At 35.0% G+C, this 25,632-nt stretch overlaps 2 protein-coding genes and 1 long non-coding RNA gene across 3 annotated transcripts in view; 2 read left to right on the forward strand and 1 right to left on the reverse strand.

Annotated features, from left to right (window-relative positions):
* Positions 1–774: 774 nt before the first annotated feature.
* Positions 775–6,238, forward strand: LOC111424858 (cysteine-rich protein 1-like). Its single transcript, XM_023058563.2, has 3 exons — positions 775–910; positions 5,936–6,088; positions 6,140–6,238. Exons 1-3 carry the CDS (start codon positions 871–873, stop codon positions 6,181–6,183), a joined length of 237 nt encoding a protein of 78 aa, XP_022914331.1. The 5' UTR covers positions 775–870; the 3' UTR covers positions 6,184–6,238.
* Positions 6,102–11,814, reverse strand: LOC139429378 (uncharacterized). The gene is made up of 2 exons (XR_011640021.1): positions 11,415–11,814; positions 6,102–7,428 (listed from the first exon to the last, which is right to left on the reverse strand). It is a non-coding gene; the product is annotated as an uncharacterized lncRNA (long non-coding RNA).
* Positions 11,815–11,951: 137 nt separating this feature from the next.
* The window catches only part of LOC111424736 (transcription factor pangolin), a 169,586-nt gene continuing 155,905 nt past the window's right edge, over positions 11,952–25,632 (forward strand). Inside the window, exons 1-3 of the mRNA XM_023058410.2 lie at positions 11,952–12,735; positions 13,655–13,721; positions 24,259–24,362. Coding sequence (XP_022914178.1) covers positions 12,583–12,735; positions 13,655–13,721; positions 24,259–24,362 — 324 coding nt within the window. The 5' untranslated portion in view covers positions 11,952–12,582. The remainder of the gene's footprint in view (positions 12,736–13,654; positions 13,722–24,258; positions 24,363–25,632) is intronic.

Raw genomic sequence — 25,632 nt, forward strand, 5'->3', positions numbered from 1 at the left:
AATTATCGTACCCGACATCATCATTGCAAGTATGCAACCAATATCACAGTATTGGTATTGCAATACGCGATTTGCGTATTTAGATATATTCAGTGTGATATTGGTTGCATACTTGCAATAATGACGTTGGGAACAATAATTAATTAACACACTGTACAAGTATTACATTCCATTTGTGAACATTTGAAGGGTAATTACACAAATATTCAACTTTGTTGCTTCTACAGTGGCTGAGAAATGGAAAATGGAATAGCTTTCGGTATCAACGATACTTATCAATTAACCTATTTTTGTATAAAAAATTTGAATATGTAATGAAAATTATTGCATACGATTTAAAATAACGATTTTGTAGTATACTTTGATTTTGTGGAAATAAAATTGGCGACTTTTTGGCAAACACTGCATTTCTTATTAATACTTGAAATAACTGATAAATTGTAATTTATTACATTTTAAAGTGGTTTGTTTACGTGATATTTATTTCTTCATCGAATTAAAATTTTTAAATCGTACAATAAACCCTATTTTATTTTCAATATCTCATAAATTCCCATTTCTCTCATTACCATAAAATAATATGAGTTGATAGAATAATGGTGTTATTGTATTCCTTTAAAACGTGGCACAAATTAATTAACAAAGTGTCACATTTGAATGAATTTTTTAATTATGACTCACAGTTTTAAAAAACTTTGTAAGCGACATCTACCAGTTGCGTACTTTCAATTTAAAGTTCATCGCCGCGACAACACTAAAAGCAGGAACGAGTAAACGGAATAAACAGACCTTCTACGACGTTTGTACGGTGAACACCATTGAAGCCAGATTTCGTTCGTTTTTCCACGAATTAAATTATTCGAAATAAAAATGCCTAATTGTCCGAAATGCGAAAAGCCAGTTTATTTCGGTAAGTTTTTTTTTAATTATTAATTTAATTACTACTAAATTTGTATTATTAATTTATTACTACATTTTTTTTGTTAACATTGAAATAAAGTGCTACAAAAATGTTGTAAATAATCTTGAAATTCAACACTTTTAAAGAGATCTTATTCCCATCTGTGTGCATTTTTTTTGTGGTTTTGCTTCGTCGATTGAACTTACCTTCGTCCTGATATGGATATCGATCGTAAATTTTAACGTTTCCCAACGTAACACAGATTGTGTACCTCTCACATATATCAATCAACATGTTTTTTACGTAATCGCTTTCGTAACGTGTTTATTTGGTTTGTTTAATTTGTTTAATGTATTTTTATTGGAAAAAATCAAAATTTTATTTCGTCGCCGTTGGAACAATACCATGGAAATGTTTCTAATGATGCGAATAGAATTTTAATGTTTTATACTTATCAATGCAAAGAACATTGAGTTTTCATTTCCTATTAACGGTACGGTTGGTATTTTTATTTATTTTTTTTATATTCATAAGATATATAATTTTATGATCGTTATCTTACAAAAAAATTATCTTATCAAGTATCGTTTTATATCACTTATGAAAATAACTAAGCGATTATTACATCAATATTATTAAATTATTGAATTAGTGATTTTTTAGAAAATAAATAAATCATAATTCTAAGTTTAATTAATGAGCGATAAGTTTTTATTTGTCCTATTTCAATAAGATTTGTTAGAAAAACTCTATCGTCATTTCTATTATTAAATATGACGCTGTAGATTATTATATTTGATAGACACTTCTTCCTCATTCATAATGTTTCGTTAAACTAAATAATATACTGGGTGTTTTGGTGGAAATTGTTGGATTTCTAAAGATTTTTGTGAAATTGTTTTAACCCTAACACACAACAAATAAGTTTTCGATTATATAATTCCCTTTTTCGTCTATATCAAGTTTAGAAACAACATATTTCATAAGTTTTATCACGGTTTCTGCAATATATATGCAACCACAATAACTCAAAAATGGAATTCGTTAACTACATTATGTGTCTATTAAATCACAATCGCACACTTGTGTCAATATTTGGACATCAACCGGAAGTGACACACAACTTTTTTATACAGATTTGAACTTTACATAGACATAAACAAATAATATTTTGTATTAATCTTTATAATTACGAAAAATAATCAGTTTTTCTTCTCAATCTCCGGGTTTGGCGAAAATGTAACCTGAATTGATCAATTAAAGGCTATGCCTAGGTACCGAGGAAGTAGGTCTTAATAAAACACAGGGATAGGGAACGAAAGAGACATTTACGACTGAAGTCCCTCTGTCTCAAGCATAAATATTTTACGACTAACAACTATATACGAGGCGCTGGAACAATAACCCTTCATGATATAAAAGAATTGAGATGCCACTGAGTAGCCTCGGCATACATAGTTGTTAGTTGTAAAAGATTTAAGCCGAGATCGCTTAGGACAGAAGTTGCTGGAATAATAACCCTTCATGATAGAGATAGTTGCCACTGAACAACCACGCCTTGAATCTTTGCGATTGATCATAAGCTGAGGTCTCTTGCGGCCGAGGCGCTATAATAACTTGCTTAACTAATAACCTTTAATGATACACAAGCATAGAAATAGTTAACACTGAAACGCCTCAACCACAAGCAACCTCGACATACATAGTTGTTAGTCACGAATGATTTAAGCCAAGGTCGCTTGTAACAGAGGGGCTACAATGACGAGGAAAGATGGAGAGGTATAGAGACACTCCGTAGCATTTGTGATAGAATACGCTAAAACTATTCCAGATGGCAGATGTAAGTATTTTCTATAGCCTTTGGAGATTCCTGGAGGTATTGTAATAACCAGATGTATGAATAACGATTTGACGTACGCATTTTTTTTCCACTTTTTTTTTATACAATCATATGATTTGATATGTAAAAGCGTACATCGCGTACACTAAGAAAAATGATATGGAAAATTGAACTAAATCAATTTAATTGTTAGACAAGTAGTCATTTTTGCTAGAAAATTTATTCATTTACCTAACGTAATTTAGCTGACATATACAATTCTAATTAGTCAAATTTATGATAGTTAATTTATCTATTTACTAAGGAGATATAACAAATTTTTAGAAAAAGAAACTACATCATGGAAACTAGTTGAGTAGTTTAGTTACCTAAAATATTTGGTATTTTGTCTATTTTGTTCTAGTCTGATTATCTATATACATTTAACAATAAAATATTTTACCTAAATGTACAAATGTACTATTATTAAATACTTTATTTAAATGTATTTTAGTCGTTTTGTCTACCTGTTTTTATCGTTACATCGATCGTTTATGGAAAATATTTCTTAATACAAAAATTTAGGTACGACGTCTATATTTAAGTAATAAAGCTATCTACTACCATTAATAATAAAAATAATATTAATAGTAAAAACATCTATTAATATTATATAATGAAACTAATTTGATTAGGTATTTATAAGATACATTTTTCGATATATTTATCTATCTTAAATTATCGAAATAGAATTAGTTTTTATAACTAGTAGTAGTAGTTAGCTAATTTTTGACTAAAAATTCTAGATAATAAGACATACGCATACCATTTAAAATAACAATGTTCGTTGCCATAGCAACGAAACAAGAAATAATGTAAACAAGCAAATATCGCCAAAAAATGCGCCACAATTAATAAAGAATTTTTATTTGAAACATTTTTCTTTAAAACCACAAATGGCGAAGTTATTTGCTATATTCTAGACATTTGATACACCCTGTATAACAAAAATCATTAATTTTGACATTTTGGAGATTTCCGCTTTTTAACTAGAATATGATTATAATTGAGCGACATCCGGTTATGGATTATGTATTCTTGGTTCATTATAAATAATTTATATACAAAATATTTCTCTACATCCCTTTTAGTTTTTGAGTTATTAATGACTTTAATTTCACCAATTTTTATATTTTGGAGATTTCCGCTTTCTAACTAGAATATGATTATAATTGAGCGACATCCGGTTATGGATTATGTATTCTTGGTTCATTATAAACAATTTATGTACAAAATATTTCTCTCCATCCCTTTTAGTTTTTGAGATATTATTGACTTTAATTACAAAAACCACCAATTTTGATATTCTGGCGATATCCACTTCCTAACTAGAACATGGTTATAATTGAGCAACATCTGGTTATGGATTATGTATTCTTGGTTCATTATAAACAATTTATGTACAAAATATTTCTCTCCATCCCTTTTAGTTTTTGAGATATTATTGACTTTAATTACAAAAATCACCAATTTTGATATTCTGGCGATATCCACTTTCTAACGAGAACATGGTTTTATAATTGCGCGACATCCGGTTATGGATTATGTATTCTTGGTTCATTATAAATAATTTATATACAAAATATTTCTCTACATCCCTTTTAGTTTTTGAGTTATTACTGACTTTAATTACAAAAATCACCAATTTTTATATTTTGAAGATTTCCGCTTTCTAACTAGAATATGATTATAATTGAGCGACATCCGGTTATGGATTATGTATACTTGGTTCATTATAAACAATTTATGTACAAAATATTTCTCTCCATCCCTTTTAGTTTTTGAGATATTATTGACTTTAATTACAAAAATCACCAATTTTGATATTCTGGCGATATCCACATCCTAACTAAAACATAGTTGTAATTGAGCGACATCCGGTTATGGATTATGTATACTTGGTTCATTATAAACAATTTATGTACAAAATATTTCTCTCCATCCCTTTTAATTTTTGAGATATTACTGACTTTAATTACATAAAATCACCAATTTTCATATTCTGGCAATATCCACTTTTTAACTAGAACATGGTTATAATTGAGCTACATACAGTTATGGATTATGTATTCTTGGTTCATTATAAACAATTTATGTACAAAATATTTCTCTCCATCCCTTTTAACTTTTGAGATATTATTGACTTTAATTACAAAAACCACCAATTTTGATATTCTGGCGATATCCACTTCCTAACGAGAACATGGTTATAATTGAGCGACATCTGGTTATTTATGATGTATTCTTGGTTCATTATAAACAATTTATGTACAAAATATTTCTCTTTATCCCTTTCAGTGTTGGAATTATAATCGATTTTGATAACAACAATTGTGTACTTGCTTAATTGCGGTACTTTATCCAAAGTAACAAATAATCATCATCCATGACGTTTAATAATAACGTTAGTGCCATATAATAATGTGAGAAAGTTGAATGTAGACTACTCCAATTATTGTAAAAATTTACTAACAATAAAATAAAATTCATTACAACCTAGAAATTAATAATAAAATTATTTAAAAGAATGAATCCTTTGATTGTATCTTTAGTACACTGCTTTTCTTTGTTGTTGTTCTTCTTGCTGGCTGAATTATACTTCTTATTGTCATCAATACAAGGTTGTGGTCACTTTCCGCATTTAAAAACTTCAAAAAGTTGTGTTGTAGCTTGTAGGGGTAATACCTATCGTTAATTTTTTAATTCATTTTCGGCGCAAAGCTGTATTAGTCTCTCACCATTTTAGTTTATAGTCTCTTCATTGAATTGATCCCACATATAACCTCGTTGCCAATTCTCGTATTTAAGTCTCCCAAGATTATCATTTCATCCCTTGCTGGTGGTAGTCCATCTAGTTTGATTTGGCTCCATACATTCCGTATTAAATTTACATCAATTCTTTGAAGTCTACATCATATCTCCATTATGTCTCAAGGCTTAATAGAAGCAGTAAACTTAAATCAAATCGACTTCAAATCTTTATCATACCTACATCAAGTTTTCAATAAGATATCCATCAAGTATACTTTCAGACAACTCCGCATAAAGTCTACATCATTCTGCATAGTCTTTTCAGCATGGTTTAATCAAGTCAATACTGCGTCTAGAATCGTATCAAGACTTATTCATATAAAAAAATTTTTTTTTTGTTTTAGCCGAAAGAAAAACTTCTTTGGGTAAAGATTGGCACGCGGCTTGTCTGAGATGTGAAAAATGTAATAAAACTCTTACTCCTGGCTCTCACGCCGAACACGAAGGAAAACCTTATTGTAATCATCCCTGTTATAACGCACTGTTCGGACCAACAGGTAATCAAAAATATTCATTTAAATAGTTAATTTAATTAATTTATTTTACAGGTTTTGGTCGAGGTGGAGCAGAAAGTTATGTTTACAAGAAGTAATCATCTTGAAATAAAAAAAAATAATGCATTAATGACATAAAATTATACATTCCGATTTATTTTGCTTTATTTAGAGTTATAATTTTATTTTTAATTTTTGCCTAAAGTATTAGATGATGACATTAAAGTATTTTGAATAAAAAGATTGTTTGATTATATAGGCAACCAAATAAACATAAATGTTGTTTACGTTGTATAATCCTTAATAAAATTATTTTAATAATTAAAATTAATGATTTATTAAATAAAATAAACTAAAACAAAAAAAAATTGTTATTTATTTAAGTTGGTTAGAATTTGAAAAGAATGTGGGGGAGGTTTTTTATTTCCCTTTTTTTGTGTAACTTGTAGGGATAGTTTTGTTAACCTTTAGGGGATGAATACCAACAGGTCCAATACGTAAGTATACGTGTGTGTAGACCGGTGGTTCGGGAATTTCTTAGAAGGGCCCACCCCCCTTTTAACTCGACCTATTATATGTTTGTGCCCGGAACGCGGGGTGCCTTCCTTTTCTCCAAACAACGACTCACTTCGGACAAAGGGTCGTGCGAAACAACTCGGTTTAGCAGGTTAAAAGACAGAAAATCGGCACCAGACGCGTCTGGAAAGAAAGAGGAGCACCACCGGAGATAATGTTTTTATAGAAATGGACCGAACTGTGGTTTTATGTTTATTTAGGTTAATTTATTATTATTTAAATATCATACTTGAAAAAGTTGATAAGTTCAAACTCTCGTTTTCTCTCAACCGTGACATAAACCAACACAAAAATATCTCAAGGCGAAAACCCATTTCAGAATTTCGAAGATCTACAACAAACAAAACCCCTCAAAAAGAGGTCTGTATCGGTGTTGAGGCGTCGAAGCGCGTTCGCTATCACCAAGAGTCTATCGTAACAATTACGGACGTACAAATAGAAGGTAGCAGTTGTGCTCGTCGGTATGTAAATATTTGTGGCGGTGCGTGTCCGGGGAACGTCGTCTTGGCCCGCCGGTTCGGCAGTCGCCCGTTTTCCAACAGCTGAATGGGCAGACGAGGTGCGATAATGAGCTTGAGACGAACCGATCGACTCCGATCCAAGTATAAGCGAGAAAGAACCAACTGAGGAGCTGTGTAGGAATTCCACCCGCTGTATCTTGTTAAGTCATCTCGGCTCACGATCGCCGACCGACCCGTTTCACGCCGTACAAATCCTACAGCTACAAAATATTTTTTCTTTACAACGAGACGCAATATCCAATTTTACTGTAAATAAGAAAAACTATATTACTTTTTAATAAAATTATTTCAAATACTTTTTTTATTAATCATTCTTAATTAATAACTAATGTGCCAGCAAAACACTCCACGTATCTTTTATTGAAATCCAAAATAATATCAAAACCATGTTGCAAAATTTACTTTCAAGGTGTTATTAGCACAAGATAACTCGATAAGATTATCTTCTTCTGCAGAAGTAAATTCAGAACGTATAAATGAATCTTAAATCCAGGTAAATTTCTTTGAAGTAATTTCTATGGATGCTTACTACATTTAGGCATGAGACATAATGATACAGATTAAATAAGGAGTGTATGGAAAGTTATGGGACATTATGAACAAGTCTTGAATTGTTTCTGCACAAACTTGATTTGATTAAACCTTGTTGCAGAAATGATGTAGACTTTATGCGGAGGTGTCTCGAAGCAGATTTGATGAATATCTTGTTGAAAACTTGATGTAGAGATATGATGCAGACTTCAAAAAATTGATGCAGGTTTAATAAGAAGTGCTAAATCTAAAATTAGAACTAACACTAGAACTAAACTTTCGGGTTTTGCCGTACGTTTTTTCAGAAAAGATTTGACGTTTCGGATGCCATTATTGATGCAGATTTGATGGCGAATTGTTTCTGCACAAACTTGATTTGATTAAACCATGGTGAAAAATCTGTGCAGAAATGATGTAGACTTTATGCGGAAGTTATCTTGAAGCAGACTTGCTGAAAAACTTGTTAAAAATTTGATGTGGCTATGATAGAGATTTGGAGTAGATTTGATGGAAGTTTACTGCTTCTATTAAGTCTTGAGACATAATCGAGATATCATGGAGACTTCCAAGAATCGATGTAAATTTAATATGGAGTGTATGGAGCCGTGTGAGTGTATAGGCAAACTGCAACTATACAATAGAAACCGAACTGGATGGAGTACCAGAAAGGAATGAAATCATAACCTTGAGAGACTTAACTACGAGAATTGGCAACGAGGTTATATGTGGCATCAAAAACAGATTCAATGAAGAGACTATAAACTAAAATAGTGAGAGGCTAACACAGCTTTGTGCCCAAAATGAATTAAAAATTAAAAATACATATTATCCCTACATGCTACAACACAACTTTTTGAAATTTTTAAATGTGGAATGTGACCACAACCTTGTATTGGTGGCAATAAGAAGTATAATTCAGCCAGCAAGAAGAACAGCTACAAATAAAAGCAGGGAACTAAAGAATCAATGGAGGATGATTTGGTTATGTATCTACACCAACGAATACTTGAGGAAAAAATATTAACGAACAGAATACATTAGGAAATACAACCTAACACAAAGCCACCTGATTCACTTATTAAATATACGAAGACTACAAAGTAGTGAGAAACTTTGGTGAGAAACAAAATAAACACAAATATCCAATCAATCAAGAAAACCAGTAGCATTTCTGCTGCTAGGAAAAGTTTAGGAAAGAACTCAGAAAAAAAATCTGGAATTTATTGAGAAACAGAAAGAAACCACTAAACGAGCTCATACAGACCACAAAGATAGAGGCAGAAGAGTGGGACAAATATTTCAAAAGACATGTACGAAGAGACATGGCAGAAAACGAGGAAAACCGAATCTGCTTAATTAGAGTTGGAGACTAATGCTCAACCGAGATTCAGCTTCTCCAAAGGAAATATACCACAAATAATCCAGAAGATGAAAAATATAAAATTAGTAGGTATCGAACTGATTAAATATGGCGAAGACTCACAGGTAGATGAAATGTACACCCTGTTTAACATAATTATCATAAATAAAAGGATACCAACTCCATGGAAATGCAGCATACTACTACCAATCCTCAAGATTGGATTAAGAGAATTAGTCTCTTAAGTTGTATTCAAAAAATGATAATCAGAGTGCTATCAGAAGAAATAGATGCAGCTAGAATCTACGAACAACAACAGGGATTCAGATAAAACTGGGCAACTGTAAATGCAATTTCTGTTGTCCGACAAATAACTTAATGCAAAACTTAGAGTTCGGTAAGACAGCTTTTCTGTGTTTCATCGAACTTAAACAATCTATTGATAGGGCAAGAATAAGTGATATGGTGACCTTGCTAGAAAAACTGGAGGTCAGGATTTTGTAAGAACAGTGGAGAGACTCGCGAAAGGTATACCAATTTTATTGCAAATGAAGTGATACCTCAGCCCAGTGTTATTCAATTCAGTTAAGGACGAAATAATTAAAGAAAGGATGTGTGAACACGTAAATGATGCTGTCTCATCTCTACTAACGAAAATAGCCCTAAAGCAATGCTGTATAAATTAGAAAAAACGGCAGAGAAGTACAATATGGAAATCTCTGCATTTTCTGTACTGTCACTAAGAACCAAGAAGATAATTAACAGCTTACAGTCGTGCTATAAATCAGGTTATGCGATTGAAATATCGATATTGTCGTCGATACCTGAAAGAAGAAGTCAGTATACAAAATCACAAGCACAGTAGTGGTATTGAGGTGCCTCCGGGATGTAATATGGAGGATCAGATTTTCCGAAACAAAAATTGACATGCTTTTTAAAATCACAGAAATGAAAACTCTTCAAGCATACGAAGCAAAGATCTTAGGGAAAATAAGGAGTATAGGATTTGATGCGCACGCGGCTGACGGAGAGAATTAAAAGACCAGGTCAGGAGAATGTCAGAATACAGGTTGTTGAAAATCGCCAGATAAGGAAAATCACATAGACCTCGTGGACGATCCTCAAAGAAGTGGTACAAAGCTGGAATTCTGCATCCCAGCCGAGACTCTGAACTGTTGAGGAAAGACATTAATATTAATGAAAAGTAATTAATAAATAAATACATTAATATTTTTTCATCGAATAATAATAAGGAAGCATCTTCTCTGGTATCATCTTAATACTTTTAGTGTCTACACTAAGCAGTCAAATGCTAACAAAGGGTTGTTTGGTATATCCAGAAACTCACAAACCAACATTTCTTTATCCTGCAGCGTTCTGGATACTCTACCAATTAAGTTGTGTAGAGCCAATTCTGCTGATTTTCCCGCTTGATAAGCATACTGGTGGCGATTCAGTGGACCAGATACCAATGGCACCGTACGGATATATCCAACTTTTTCAAGGGTTTTCAGCAGAAATGACGTTAGGCTGATGGGTCGAAAGGCATTAGGAGTAGGAACCGAACGGCCCGCTTTGGGTATATAAGATACCCTTACCCTAGTCCATTCTGCGGGTACATATTTCCAAGCGACACTCGCTTTGAAAATTTTTACCAAGATTGGCAACAACAATGAACTTCCTTGCTGTAACAAAGCAGGAAAGATATTGTCTTCTCCAGGCGATTTGAACGGCTTAAACGTTTAAATCGCCTGGTCCACGGATGTGCAAGTGACGACTTTTCTAGCCACACTCCAATCCGTATTTGAGGGGCGCTTTGCCTTGCAGCACAAGACCTAGAACTAGAATCATTCGGGTTTAGCCGCACGTCTCCTAAGACGACTAAACCTGAATGTTTCTAGTTCTAAGTCTAGTGTTAGCTCTAGTTTTAATTGTTATTCAACGTTAGATTGTGGTATATTTTTATTGAACTAATACTAGAACTAACACTAGACCTAGAACTAGAAACATTCGGGTTTAGCCGTCTTAGGAGACGTGCGGCTAAACCCGAATGATTCTAGTTCTCGGTTTAGTGTTAGTTCTGGTATTGCACTAGAATTATCACTAGAACTAACACAAGACCTAGAACTAGAGTCTAGAATGCTTCTAGTTCTAAGTCTAGTCTCAATCAAGCAAAACTTTTGCAAAACTACCCAATTCCTGTACTATTAAGCTATTTTATGTGGGAGAGTGCAAGTGCATACTAGTTTCGTAATTATGGTTTACTTCACTATATGCTTAAATTATAAGTCAACTGATTGAATTGAGAACGTTCCAAATTTGTTACGAAAGGTGTACGTACCTCGTCGTGTCTAGTGGGATCATATGGCTCGATCGAGAAGACGCAGCGTTGCCGGCTTGCTTTCGTAATAATATTCTGCGCCGGCACCTTTAAAGTAAAGCTAAATATCTTGGAATTACGAGGCTTCTGCATTTCGAGACACCCCTGTTAAGACTTCGAGACTGTTAGGGGTGCACAATTTGCGAAACACTGGATTAAAGGATAACATTTAGTTTCGTTCCGAGAAATGATTTTAGTTGAAAGGTTAAAAGTTGTCCGTGACATAAGTAGTCCCGTAGATCATTATGAACAACAGTCCATAAATTAGCGGAATAAACGTCTGGCCGGAGAAATTAATCAGGAAACAAATGATGCGGTGGCCGACGGAACGAGGGCACTACTAGGGGCGGTAAGGGTACGAGAGGGGCAGTCGGCGGCGGCGTTAACGGTGGGAGATGCGGGCGGTTCTCTGTCGGCGCGGTCCGTCGATCGTCGTGCGCAGTCGTCCCGGCTGCCATTACTGCGAGGCCGCCTCGGCAGTAGAAACGGGAGGACGCGATTGGTCCGTTCGGGTAGTCGTGAGTCGACGATCAACTACGCAGAGAACCCTCTCAGTCACTCGAGTAACTTGCGCGAGGAAGTGACAGTCGCGGATACCTTCGCAAACGGGCCCCACGAGGAGACCGACCCTCTCTCTAAATCTGTCAAAAAATATCGAAAAAGCGCGCGCGGGTTCCGACTTATTTATTAACGGATAATAACGCGAGTGGACTATTTTGTTTTTGGATTAACATACCTCTTTTTTTTTTGATTTAATTTTTTGTTTTCATCGCCGCCTACCCAACTGGTTATAACAACAACAACAACGCTCCAACACTCCGTATAATAAAGAATAATAATATTTGAGATATTTCTATATAATTATGATTTTGTTTTAAATTTGATTTTGTTGTGCGCGGCAACAAGTAGTGAATTGCGCCGTCGAGAATCGATAATGCCTGGTTTCGCGACGGTGTTGTTCTTCTTCTTGTGCGGATCGGGGGAGGCTCCGTCTTCTTCTTCTTCTTCGTCTTCTTCTTTCGTGGCATGTCGTTAGGCGGTGGCGCGAGTGTGCCGAACCGAGGAGCACCGACGTGCCGAGGTGGTGCCATGTAGCGGAGCTGTAATGCCGCGTCGTTGTGTGTGAACCATGCCACACGTCCCGTCCAGTGGCGGCGATGATCTCGGCAGCACCGATGAGGTTAAGGTGTTCAAGGACGAGGGCGACGGCGAGGACGAAAAGAGATCCTCGGAGAACCTCACTGAGGAGAAGAGCAGTCTCATCGACCTCACCGAATCTGAGGTACGTTTAAACACACGCAGAGATAAAAACCTTAACCGCTTACGGCTCGGATTCCCGTCAACGTTCTCGTTATCGCAACGCTATCGCTTTGGCCTACAGCGACCAGATTTCATAACTTCCTCTATATTTGTTTCATCTATGTACCACTTAAATAAAATTAACTTCTCTTATATATTTAACTAAATAAATACTTCTACTAAAAATAAATAAAATCGTTCTTATCAAATTTCATTACTAAAAAGATGATGCTGATAAAACAGTTTTTTTACTTATCTTATAATAACTTCAATTTATTTATGATTAATGATCAAGAAAATATTGTTTGATAGGCATCTTTCAAAACAATCTCAAAAAACGAGGAACCCATACGCTACATTGAATTGGGTGTGAAATTCCTAATGTTTGCTTTACTACACCTGCGAGTTGCACCTGCTACATTCCGAACTCTCCTTTCCTCTTGGCAATTTTTAGACCGTTACAGATAAATATATCTAGATCAAAAATTAATCGTTATTGCACAACTTCACTTTTACGATGAGTGTTAAGTTTTATAATGAATCTCTTTAAAATGTCATTGATTGGTTTATTGTGGAGTAAATTAGATGTTTTCGGGGGTAGAATTTACGGTCTGACTATTAAATTGCAAAGAAACTCACCCCCGCTGCGTTGAACTGATCAATAGGTGACTGCATACGGAGAGGGACACAAAACGTTTTTGGTTTACCTGGGAGTTCTTCCGTCCACAAAGAAAATGAAAACAAGCTAATTTGAAATTGTCCCAGCGGGTTATCCATTATTTATTAGTTTCTTGGAAGCTCGCACATTTGTCAAATTCTAAAAAAGTCTCCTTATTTTTTTTTGTTTTGGTTTTTATACAATTTCTGCTTAGAAATTTTAATTTTTTTTATTTGTTTTCTAGGAAAAATCAGGAGGAAGTTATTCAACAAGTAAAAATGTCACCAGACCAGATCATAGTCCAGTCTTCGGTAAGTTTATTTATTTACTTATTTACTATTAACTTTTCACCGAATGAAATTCATTGTTCGGTGAAAAGTCGTTCAGATCCTTTGGGGAGATAAACTGCGACCCAAAAATCGAGAATCTTATAGGATTAACACCAAGGCAGTGACATAAAACATGCTCAACCTCGTTCTCCGCACATAGACCCAACAAGTTGAGGTGTGTCTTTAATCGGCAGTGCCCAGTAAACACACCCATTAGAACTTAGCAAGACCTTAACTTGTCTCATTCCCGGAGATCTGGTCCTCAGTAGGCGCAGTCTCTCTTCAACTCACAGTCCAATCCTATATTTGGCCAACGCAAATGATACACCAACTGCAGACTTTGGCCCCACAAACGCTTTTTCATGCTAGCTCATTTGCCGTTTCATTGCCAGCAACCCCACAGTGACCTGGAACCCAGATCAGAGAAACTCTGTTATCACAACTCAGTGTGTTTAAAGTTTATCTGCGAAAAATTGTCATCTTCTTCAGGACATGACAATCTAGTATCGAGCATTAATTACTGATAGTGATCCCGCAAAATCTAACGGTATTAATAGCACAAAATCAGTGCAAATACTATCTTCCGCACAAATTGGTCGGAATAATATTGAGTATATTGCTTAAACCTGCAAATGGCCACTTTCTCTATATGCAAATGAGATAGGCCAAGTAGAACATCAATTGCTAGAGTTGGCGTTGTGCTTATCGCACCAGAGACTGCCAATCCTGCTACTCGTTGAATTCGTAAACAGCTTCACTTACTCAATATGTTGATGGTACCGAACCGAATTCTTATTTTATAAAAATTCTTCCACCCAGAATTTTTTAACAACTGAAATTTTAATAATTTGATCTGGTATCATCCAGCTTTAATCTTTTCTGTAGGTCAATTTTATTCCATTGCTCGAGTTGTACTCTGCTGCCCCATAAAGGACACATTAAGTTATGTTTTATGTACTTTATTTTCTTCAAAAATATTAATATCGTACAGTATCATCTTTAATTTTGTTTAATGTCCAACACACAAAGAACCCACTTCATGCAAGGGTACAATCATCACTATCTTTATTTTTTTCTCCATATTCTGGAGATTTGAGACTGAAAATTATATATTAACTCTGCACAATTTCTACACATAGAACCATTTTTTGTGATTTAACCCAGTACTACACACAAAATAAGATTTGTAAATCAAGGTATAGGTTTTGAAGCGTTAGATGATACATACGAGCTACTGAGAGTGAGAATGCGCCGAAGAAAAGCAGATAGAGAGAAATAGAGGTAGCTATTAAAAAAGATTAGGGTTCAATTTAGTCTGTAGTGCCATAGGAAAGAATCCTTATTTAAAGTTTGTAGGTAATGGCACAACATGGCAATTTATAAAATCTAGAATTAAATGATGGCATGGAAGAAAATGTTCTTGCACCATTTATTGCTATGTCTTATTTGCCCATCAATTTACTTGCATGACTAATTTTATGGAACACTTTATCTTTTTCGTAGTTTCTAGTTAAAAAATGGTACTACTCAAAAAATAAGACTTGAAAAGTAGATCTTTTTTGTTTGTCCATAAACGCAAAAACCCAAGACAGCTTTTACATACCAAATTTGGGATTTATTCTATTTCTAAAGGATCCCCAAAGTAGTCCATATAGGCTTGTTTCACAAAGTCAGACACGTACAAGCGACATTCTTGAAACATGCACTCACCACAAATTAAACAAAACGTTTTAATTGTTTGTACAAGATCTACTTGAAGACGACGTCGCGATGGATTTCTAAAATCCGGTTGATTACTTCGTAACAATTTGCCGAGTAATTCAACATTTAATAGAACTAAATAGAAAAAATGTTTCAAAAATTAGATACTTGATATATGTCATAAATAATTTAGTTAACGAGATATTGGAGCATTTTTTGCGATTCTTATCATAGTTGCTGCAGCTTCCACGATTCGATTCCTTATTTTTTTTTGCGTGTCAATCCGCGAAGAATGTGACTGTTGGTTTGCGTCAATCAATCCATCAATTACCATATGTTGCATATATCTTTCAGTATCATTAAGAATATTGGTCTATTATTATTGGCCCATAACCCAACGTATTGATCTTTTTGGAGTGTTCTGAAACGTTTTGATGATCTTGGTGCTTAGAAATCAAGATAACAAAATATTTATGGAACACTGGTAAGGAAGATTTAGTTGTCAAAACTGACGTTTCTAGAAACACTCTTGTCTGTTTTATTTTTACCTGGCTACTTGCTTAAAGAAATCTTAAGCATCAGTTACACAACTACAATGGCTATGTGTTTACATAACAAAAAGAATTTTATGCATCCTTGTTTAGCAGATATTGAATAAAACCTCAGCGTACCTCTAGTTGTCGATAATTACTCTTTATTGATTACATATTCTTTAGGAGCCATCAAAAGCTCAAGAGTCGGAGTTCAGCTCCGTCAAAGCTCAAGTTTGTTATTTCATAATTACAAATAATTTGGGCAAGAATTCAAGGTTGACTGAAAAGTCAAGATTGTGCTGACAATCTTGACTTTTCAGATCTTAAAATCTCTTAAAATTTCATGTTTATTTCTCTAGAGTTTATGGCATAAGCTGATGATCAATTTTCTGCATCACTTCTATTATGACATATACATGATTTATCAACAATTACTGTTGGGAGTTCTGAAATCATTAAATCTGTTTAGGATTCTTGAAGGTATTTGAATTTGTTGAACAATTTCAAGTAATGAAAAATTTGCAATCTTCTGATCACAAAGTTGAATTCGCTCAACAACCAATTTGTAATTCCAATTAAGTTTAAGTCCACAAGGATTCGGCCAAAACCTACAGTACTCCTGTTTTTTTTGTTGTAACATCGCAATCGCTTACATTGTACATAAATGTTGGTTTGAGGATATTCTGCACTCACAATAGCAGCTTATCTTCAATTGCATTGCTTACAGAAACAAGCTTTTTTAAATTAAAATTTTCTAAACTTCCTTTTTAAGTTTTAAGTGGATGGTCTCACCTTTGAGGATCACATACGTTTTTTCCAGTTTTTGAAAAAAAAAGCTAAATCCATAATTAAGTATTGTAATGTTGTTTTGAGTGAAGATTAAATAAAGTTACTCGAAAATTACTAAAGATCAATACAAAACATAGAATGATATAGACATAATATGGTTCGCTTATGGTTGACATATTTAGAACTTCATATAGTTTCTCGACTCTTACTAACCATAACGCTGATATCTCTCGGAATATAAAAACGTTCTGTAATGGCAAAATCTTGTATCCTTGATTAAGTTTCTTGCTAAAATGAAGTTTCCAAGTAAAGCGATGATTTAAAACAACACTATAGAAATTGCTTTTTCTTTCAAATCCCATGGTATGTATAGGTCATTGATAATGATGCAAGAATATTGCGATAAAGACTAACGCTCATGTCCATGTGTCGAAGACTTAAATGTTTTGCTTCAGTTTGAAGAGGACACTTTTCATAAGCTAACAAATGTTCTTACAAGAGAATCTGACGAATGTTGAGGTTGTCATTTAATTCGGGATATCACGAAGACATCGATGATGTGTTAGAGGTGGAATAAACCACTACTTTTCTAGTTGTGATCAATGTTACTAACAATATAATTGCATCAGCGGCCTGTATGCACTACCATACACTACTATAAACTATTTGAAGCAAAATTTCCAAGACAAAATAAATGCTGCTTTACAACGCCGAATAGTGTAAATAATTGTACTGAATATGTGGGCAGTTTGTGATGTAAAAGAGATCTTCATAACTATTGATGTAAGTTGGTTTGGAATTTCGAGGAAACCAGATTTTTTGGCTTAACATAAATAAAAAATATAGTGTTGTCATCTAGTGGAGAGTAGATGCTTCAGTGTAACATCTTGGTTGGAAAATCTTGTATCACTAGCAGTAATCTTTTAAGTTTTGTTAGTATGTGGTGGTTATATTTAATACCATGTAATCAAACATTTGTTTTCAAGTTAATTAGAGTTCTAATCTAAACAACATGAAATGCATCCATGTCCAATGATGGCGGAAATTTATCACTACAACCTTGAACAATTTAATAGTGAAAAATCTGATCTGTCATGAGCGCACCATAAAATTAATAAAGCAATTTATGAGAAGTCGTAGAAGAGTTTATTGAAAGAGTTTATCCCCAGTTTGACCCCAAGTGTAATGTAAAATCATATGTCACAAATAAACTAACTACTTTTCTAAGGACTAAAGGAGGTTGTAGTGGAGGACTGTGATGGGCTGTGTTGGCAAAGTTGGACAATAGGAAAAATGGATTTGAAAAGATTTATTTGGACACGCTATTTCAATGTTGAAGACATCTGGATAGTTGTTGCTAATAGAATTAGAGTAAGTTGTGGAACGAAAGAAAAATGAGTGATCCACGAGGAAATTTGAGCAAATTGAGACTAATTATTTTTCTGTTTTATTGCTCATAAGCAGCCCGCACGAAATTCTTTAAGCAGATTAAGAAGATAGGATAGGATTTTTAACTTTTGTAGCATATACGATGATCCTACATGAAATTGAACGCCTTCTGAACATCAAAGAATACTGCACCGCATTGTCATCTTTTATAACGATAGCTTAGACATTTCATATAAGAAGTACAATGTGTTTACAAAGTTTTCTAGACTTGTAGGACTTGATGAGTTGCAATATCTATAAAATTTTTCTTGTAATATTTTCGTGTATTCCAAAGCTATCTTTACTTCTGCGTCGAATCTTTCAACGTTGCAAATTACAGCCTAGTGTTGTAACTACAGTGTGTTAATTAATTATCGTACCCGACGTCATCATTGCAAGTATGCAACCAATATCACACTGAATATATCTGAATGCGCAAATCGCGTATTGCAATACCAGTACTGTGATATTGGTTGTATACTTGCAATGATGACGTCGGGTACGATAAATTAATTAATTAACACACTGTACATTATCAACATTGAGCACTCGAATGTTGTTTGTGCTGAGGATTAAAATAGGTGTGAAGTTGGAGTTGTTTTTCAAGGTTGGACAAAATTTGTTTTTGTCAAAAATTAATAATTTAATTTCAAATTGTATTTAGTTTACTTATCTATTTTATGTTCTATTTAATAATGAAATTTTCATCATCCATGATATAGAAAACTTTTCTTATTTTAATTTACATAAAATTTATTAATAGGCGAAAATATAAAACAGAAAATTTGCATTAATTACATGTCATAGGTTATCATTGAAACCGTATTTTGAGATAATTAAATATTAGTACTTACTACCCAATTTTCGAGGAGAATAATTTAATTGAAAACCGTTAGATTTCAATCTCAATGGGAATCAATAAATTCACTCTCGTTCGTCTATCATTAAGTCGTCGGTTACTTTTAACGTGCGCGTCGTAGAACGCGGTACTAAGTAAGCCTATAATTTCGTTAGACTCGGGAGGACCCGTTCCTATACATATTTAGCGAGGTTTTGCTTCTCTCCTCTCCGGTTTCCCTCTTTTGCACCATCTCTAGTAGTAGTAGTCTCGATCTTGCCGAGCCCAGGCATCAAGCGGCAGCAGACTTCACCAATTACGTAGGCTGTCTTATGTGATTAATGTAAAAGGCCTGGTCTTGGCGTCCGTTGAACCAAACCTTATCAACACTCAGTCATTTTATATGGACAAGAAGGCTGCACACGTAATAATGTAACACATTAAGATGAGATTTTTACGTTTCGTTTTAAAACTTATTAAGAATTTATTTTTAAGATTTTTATTTTTATTTTAACTTCCCTTGTTTCCAAATTTGAAACCACCTAATCGATGAACAAACGTAAATGTGTAATAAACGTTTACGAAAAGTAAATCTGGCCGATAAGATAATATTTTTGTAGATATATGAACGATGTGGTGTACGAGAGAGTTAGAAACTGCTTATCTTGAACATGTGGGAGCAAACCACCTGCTCCACGCGACTCGCATTGGCATTATCCGCTTTTGTTAGCTTTTCATTATTATTTTTTTTTTTTCGTTACGTTATTTAGTTGCGCAAATAAGTGCTTTTGGTAGGAGGAGAAGCGTTTGATTTCAGGGCTTTGTTTGTCTTGCGCTTCGTTTTGGGCGCTGCTGCTGTTGCTGCTTCGTCGACGTTTACTTTTTTATGACTTTCGTATACGTTTCGGTAAACAAATTTTACGACGCTCCTGAAATAAAACGAAAACGAACTTAACTATAAGCGTCACCAGACCGGCGCGACGAGAGGGACAAACGCCGCCTATTAAGAAGGCTCACGCGTTTAGCTTACAGACATACTTAAACATAATCACAAGGTTATGATGTTTATAATATAAGAAATAAAGTTAACTTAATCATATAAATCCTTCTTTGAAAATCTTTTTTTTATGGGGAATGCAAATTTTAAAATCAGAGCTTTAAATCATTTACATTTACAATCCGATTATATTATGTGCAATTCAAGTTAAGTATTTTAAGGCTTATTCGAAAGTTTTTTAAAATTGAAATTTTGATTCTGAGGCTTAGTTTTTCCAAAAAAAAATGATAAAGTTTGAAATTACAGGGCGCGAACTCCAAAGTACGTCACTCAGATTTGAGCGTACGATTTGAGAAAAGAAAAGAGTAACTAACTACAAAACATAGAACGTCTGTGATTTCTTTCTTCTTACTTAAAACGTCATCTGGCGTCGGGAATTTTAAATTTTTACATTAATTATTACAAAAATTAAACAATTTTCGAACGTGAAAACATTACTAATCCGTTGAATTTAATTTAGATTATCGATTTTTTGAAAGACGGTCTTTCTAATCGATTAACCTTAACTGACCTTAATTTTGAATGTAATGTCTAAACGAAGTCTTAGAAATTGGAATCGATGGAGTGTAATTTCAGTCTTTTTCTTAGAATCTTGGATGTGTGATTTTGAGCAGAGTTATTATGCCCAGTCTTTTTTGGATTCTGAATTCTATACAATATCATTTCAAACATTACTTATAATCTGGCCAATTTAGTCTGGAACCACAATGTAGCGTAATTCTAATTGATTCTTGAACTTAATGAAGTGTAATCACAAACTTTTTAAATGCAAAGATAGTCTTGGAACCTCAAAACTTATCATGATTCCAAATCTCAACGTATCATCACCAAAGATATCTCTAAAAATGGATAACCTTAATGTTTGGAGCGCCACGCAGTCGCATAGAAAGTGTTTCGCCAATTCCTCCTCCTCACCGCATTCTCTGCACATGTCGGTGTCACTTATTCCCATGTTCAGTAAATGCTGGATAGCCTCATAAATAAATTTATTCGTTTAGGGTCGGGGTACATCAGAGCCTCCTTGGCTTGGCGACATCCTGTGGTGTCCTGTCCCAGTAAGTTCGAAATTTCTTAGCTGTTTCCTTTTTTTGAAGCCCTATTAAAGACCTTATTGTTGGGGCGATGAATGGTTCTGGCGATCCCGGAGGTTCGCCTGCAGGTTTTCTTTCCAGTTTGTCCACCATGTTATGAAGCTTATTTCCTGAATGACCCTTTGTCCAGCAGATCGTAATCTCATTGCTAGTGGCTGCCTAACAAAGCTTGTTATGGCAGTCTATTATGGCTTATGGCATATATTATAATTTTTTTGTTGCTCATTTTCTTGGAAATTTCCTCAGCCGCCATAGAAATAGCCACCAGCACCAGATTTGGCATGCACAATCTTTCTTGAAACATATGTATCTGCTGCTCGTTCCACATGGCCCGCTCATTGCAATGGCATGACTTCAATTTCAGTTAATTATTGCAATGTTTCGTTCTTACGTTCCTTTGAAAATCGTAAAAAATTTTCTCTCGTTTAGTAATTGTATGCTTTTCTTGCCTTTCCCTTCTTCGTTCTGCCAATCCTCTTGTCTTACTTTCTTGCCTTTCTGCATTCTTCGACATTTCCTCTCTTGTCCTCGAAACCATTTAGTTATTGTCGCTGTTTTTCAGCATTGTTGCTCTATCACAGTCGATATCAAACCAACCTTCTTTTCCATTTGTTTACGTGGCCCTATAACTTCCGAACCAGTTCTTAAGAGAGCTGTCCTACATTTCTCTCGTTTTTCTCACCTGTTATGCTTGGGCTAGGTTGGTGCTAGGTTTGTCGCTAGCTGGTACTAAAATTGGTTTACCTTGTTCCCATCCTACAGCAGTTAGCGTTGACTTTGCATATTCTTTTCTCCTTTTAATTTTTTCGCATTCAATGTTCTCCTCGATCTTGACAGGAAATGGCCCAAATCAATGTTTGCAATAGGTTCTATTTCAAGTGGTCTATTTGCTTGGAAGTGTTTATCGGGGTATACCCAGGTTCTTTTATGTATGTCTTTTCTTTCGAACCCTAAGTTGTTATTGCTGTATCTCTTCCTGTTGTTCTCTTTCTAGTTTTGCGTTGAAGTCGCCAATTGTGACATTTATGTCATGGTTTGAGGCTGCATCATATGGCGCTTCTACTTCTTTGTAAAAAACACCTTTTTCGTCCATGTTTTTTCCTTGATGAGGGCATACACATTAAACTTCTTAGATGCCGGTTATCCTAGCATTGTACTTTGCAAGAATATCTCTTAACGTTTAGACAGCTCTGCTCCGATACAGAGCTCTCACGTTCCAGGAACACAACGTTATAATAATAATTCACTTTATTGCCCAACAACGATCAATTACAGGACAATATCACAAGAAAACAAAAGAAATAGCACATGCTATAAAACAAATATAACTCACATAAACACTCCTACACCGTTATTGTTAGTTATTGGGAGTTGGCTAAAATATTGGATCTGCAATTCCTCAGATAAAACTAATTGTAAAACTCATACTATGTGTTGTACGCGTAGGCACTGCAAAGATGATCCGCGACAACAACCAACCACACCTTGCACCAACTTCTGTAAAAACTTGATACACTGGTCATCCCTTCTCACGTCCAGTGCAGAAAAGTTATGACGTTGCAGCAGGGATAGGTAGACAAATATTTGGGAAATCTCCTCTGAATTCTTTCCAATATAAGTCTATGACACACATATTGTGGTGACCAAATTACAGAGCCATATTCCAATTTGGACAATACAAAGGTCAAAAACAGGGACTTGTACACACCGATGTCAGAAAAGGCACGCGAGATGCGCAAAATGAAAGCAAGCCACGTTATGCCATTATTCCGTTGTTGCCCCCTATTGCCAATTACCTTTTCGAACAGTAATTTCTCTTGATTTCGTTAGCCTTGACCCTGGTTCCCACTGGGATTGGTTACCACAGTCTTCCGTAGGGTTGCTCAGGTTTTTATCACCAACTTGGAGGTGAGAATCAGAATTAGGGACAAGAGGCTAAGGATAGGCCAACAGGATTCGCTTCTTATAATCGCATCCCTACTCCATTTGAACCTCTCTTTTTACATGTACAAATAATTATTTATGCATTATTTAAGTCTTTTTGCAAGTGCAGAATACTTTCTGGTTATTCATGTCGATACTAATGATATTTAGATGACAGAAATAGCAAACTAAATTTTAGACATTTTTCTATACACACTAAACCCAAATTAGATACTTAGCTAAACACCAGACTAACTGGGAGGTTATCACTTGATGCTGTCTCATATTCTCCAAACCCAGTTATAAAAAAGATAGGTGTGATATTGTCTTTGCAGAACTTCTGGGGTGGCGAGCAAAATGGTGAAAAAAGCAGAAGTACTGATTCCTAAAATCTACTTAATATGTTGTGAGTAGTTTATCTGTGCCGCTTTCCTTCCCGCTCTGCTTACCGTTGTTAGTTAGTCTAAGGAGTTACTAAACGCTAGGATACCAATCAGAGGTGTATCCCAATGTATGACAATCATACAATCTCACACTTTTTGCTCCGTTTGGCAGATATTTATTTTCATTATTCTAAGATGAGATATCAAATTCTCTTCAACCCCCATTATAAAATGATACATATCGGTACATATGGTACATGTCGTCCTTGTGGTTGAAATAATGAGAAGAACCTTTCATCTGCAGTGCATATCTAGCCATCTCGTTAGATACCCATGATGATTTCCAAACCAGATAAATGTGCTTCTACTCGGCTTCTATAAAAAAGGAATATGATCAGAACTCTTTTCTGGCAAAAGTATGAGATTTGCTAGATATATCCATCGCTAATATTAAATAGATTAGGTTCAACGTTAATTTTAAGGTTCGAGACTCTGGTCAATTAAAATTTCACATCTTTTAGGCCCACTTTTACCATCCTCCTGATAAACTATGTAGGGGATAGTTGCCATGGTTATAGCTTTTTTAAGCGGTCTCATTGGCTAAGAATTGGATTTATCTATCAGATAAATTTATCAAGAGATGGTAAAAGTGAGTCTTATTGTTAGTTAAATAAGATTTGCCAATAGAATTTGTTATTGAGAAGTAAATTTCTCTGAAAGTATTTTCTGTGGCTTAAAAAAAAAAATAAATGACCTTGATGATTTTATTGTTTTAGGTAAAGTGGAACCGGGTCCCCATACATCCTCGTTCAATATGGGATACCTCGTATCACCTTACACCTACGCCAATGGAGCGGCTGGACCCATACCAGTGTCAATGGTAAGTTAAATACTTAATTTGAAGGAACGAGAATTTATTAAATACCACGCGAGTCGGTTTGTAAATAGCTGCCTTCTTCGTTGTAGTGTTTAGGTGCGTCGCGTGCATCGCGAGGCGGCGCTCCCTACGTTATCGACTAAACCGCGCGCCGGTGCTTATTAGCCTCACTCACTTCACTTACGGTCGGTAGCAGCGCGAGCAAGCCGTCAAGGGGAGGCGGGTCGGGTCACTTATCCGGCCACTTCCGGCCACTCCGGCGGTCTTAGTTACGTCGGAACTAGACCACTTCTCTTGCTACCGACCGACGGCGGCGCTAAGGATTCAAGCCGATCCTGGCACGCCTTCTTCTCCAACGACGACGCGTAATACTTAACCATCTCCATTTATGGATAGTGCAAAACTTTACCGCTACCACCGCCGCCGCCGTTTTTGTCTGCAAGTTGCAAATCACACTACGATAACGTTTGTTTTAACAGCGCATAAATAATTTATCGCTAGTTAAAATCTGGCTACGTTGCTAAAACATTTTCCATCTACCATTAAGATAAAGATACTATGATTTATACATTAAAGGAGTTCTTAAAGTTAAAGTACATTGACTAAATCCTACTCTATCTCTCTATATTGTTGTCTGATTAACGAGTTTAAAATTTTATTTTTGATGAAATATTTTGTTTGAAGGATATCTTGAGTTGGAGAAATTGTGGTTTTGTTAGGTGAGGAAGTGGAGTAGGAGGAGCGGTACCGTAGGCGCTTCGGGGCCACACGGGGTCCGAAATTAATTTGCACAACCAGTTCCCCGTCGACGGCGCGCAATTCAATCGTCGCCGCACGGTGACATGATGACGGAGGCGACGGCGGCGTTCTGCAGTTGCATAGGTCGAAGGTACAAGTTGAATAACCGCCGACGTCGCGCCCGCTATATTTCAATAAGCCGATGATAAAGTGATTGTTAATTGGTCCTCGTTCGTATACGGTCCTAAGACGACGATGACAACCGACTGTGGAGAAAAAGAGAGGGAAAGTGAGTCAGTCCTGGTGAATTGGATGTCATCGTCTATTGTACCACTTGGAATTCACCTATTTAAGATTCACATGTTTACCAATGCCAATGTAATCTTACCACACATCCGTTTTCATTTCAGTAGAACTTTCCTCCTGGGTATTAAGGTATTTAAAAAAATAAAAGTGATGAGACTGTTTTTGGATTTAGTGTTAATTTCCGGTCTATTTTAAGTTTAGCGCGTGAAAGCTTGACATCTTTGGTCGT

The sequence above is a fragment of the Onthophagus taurus genome, chromosome 1 (assembly GCF_036711975.1).
Source record: "Onthophagus taurus isolate NC chromosome 1, IU_Otau_3.0, whole genome shotgun sequence".
Classification (NCBI taxonomy): Eukaryota; Metazoa; Arthropoda; class Insecta; order Coleoptera; family Scarabaeidae; genus Onthophagus; species Onthophagus taurus.

What these genes read in the sequence shown, in the direction of transcription:
- LOC111424858 (XM_023058563.2), top strand. Translation starts at nt 871, where the DNA reads ATGCCTAATTGTCCGAAATGCGAAAAGCCAGTTTATTTCG. An exon ending in CGAAAAGCCAGTTTATTTCG is followed by an intron (nt 911 to 5,935) that starts GTAAGTTTTTTT and finishes TTTTTGTTTTAG; the next exon opens with CCGAAAGAAAAACTTCTTTG. An exon ending in CGCACTGTTCGGACCAACAG is followed by an intron (nt 6,089 to 6,139) that starts GTAATCAAAAAT and finishes TTTATTTTACAG; the next exon opens with GTTTTGGTCGAGGTGGAGCA.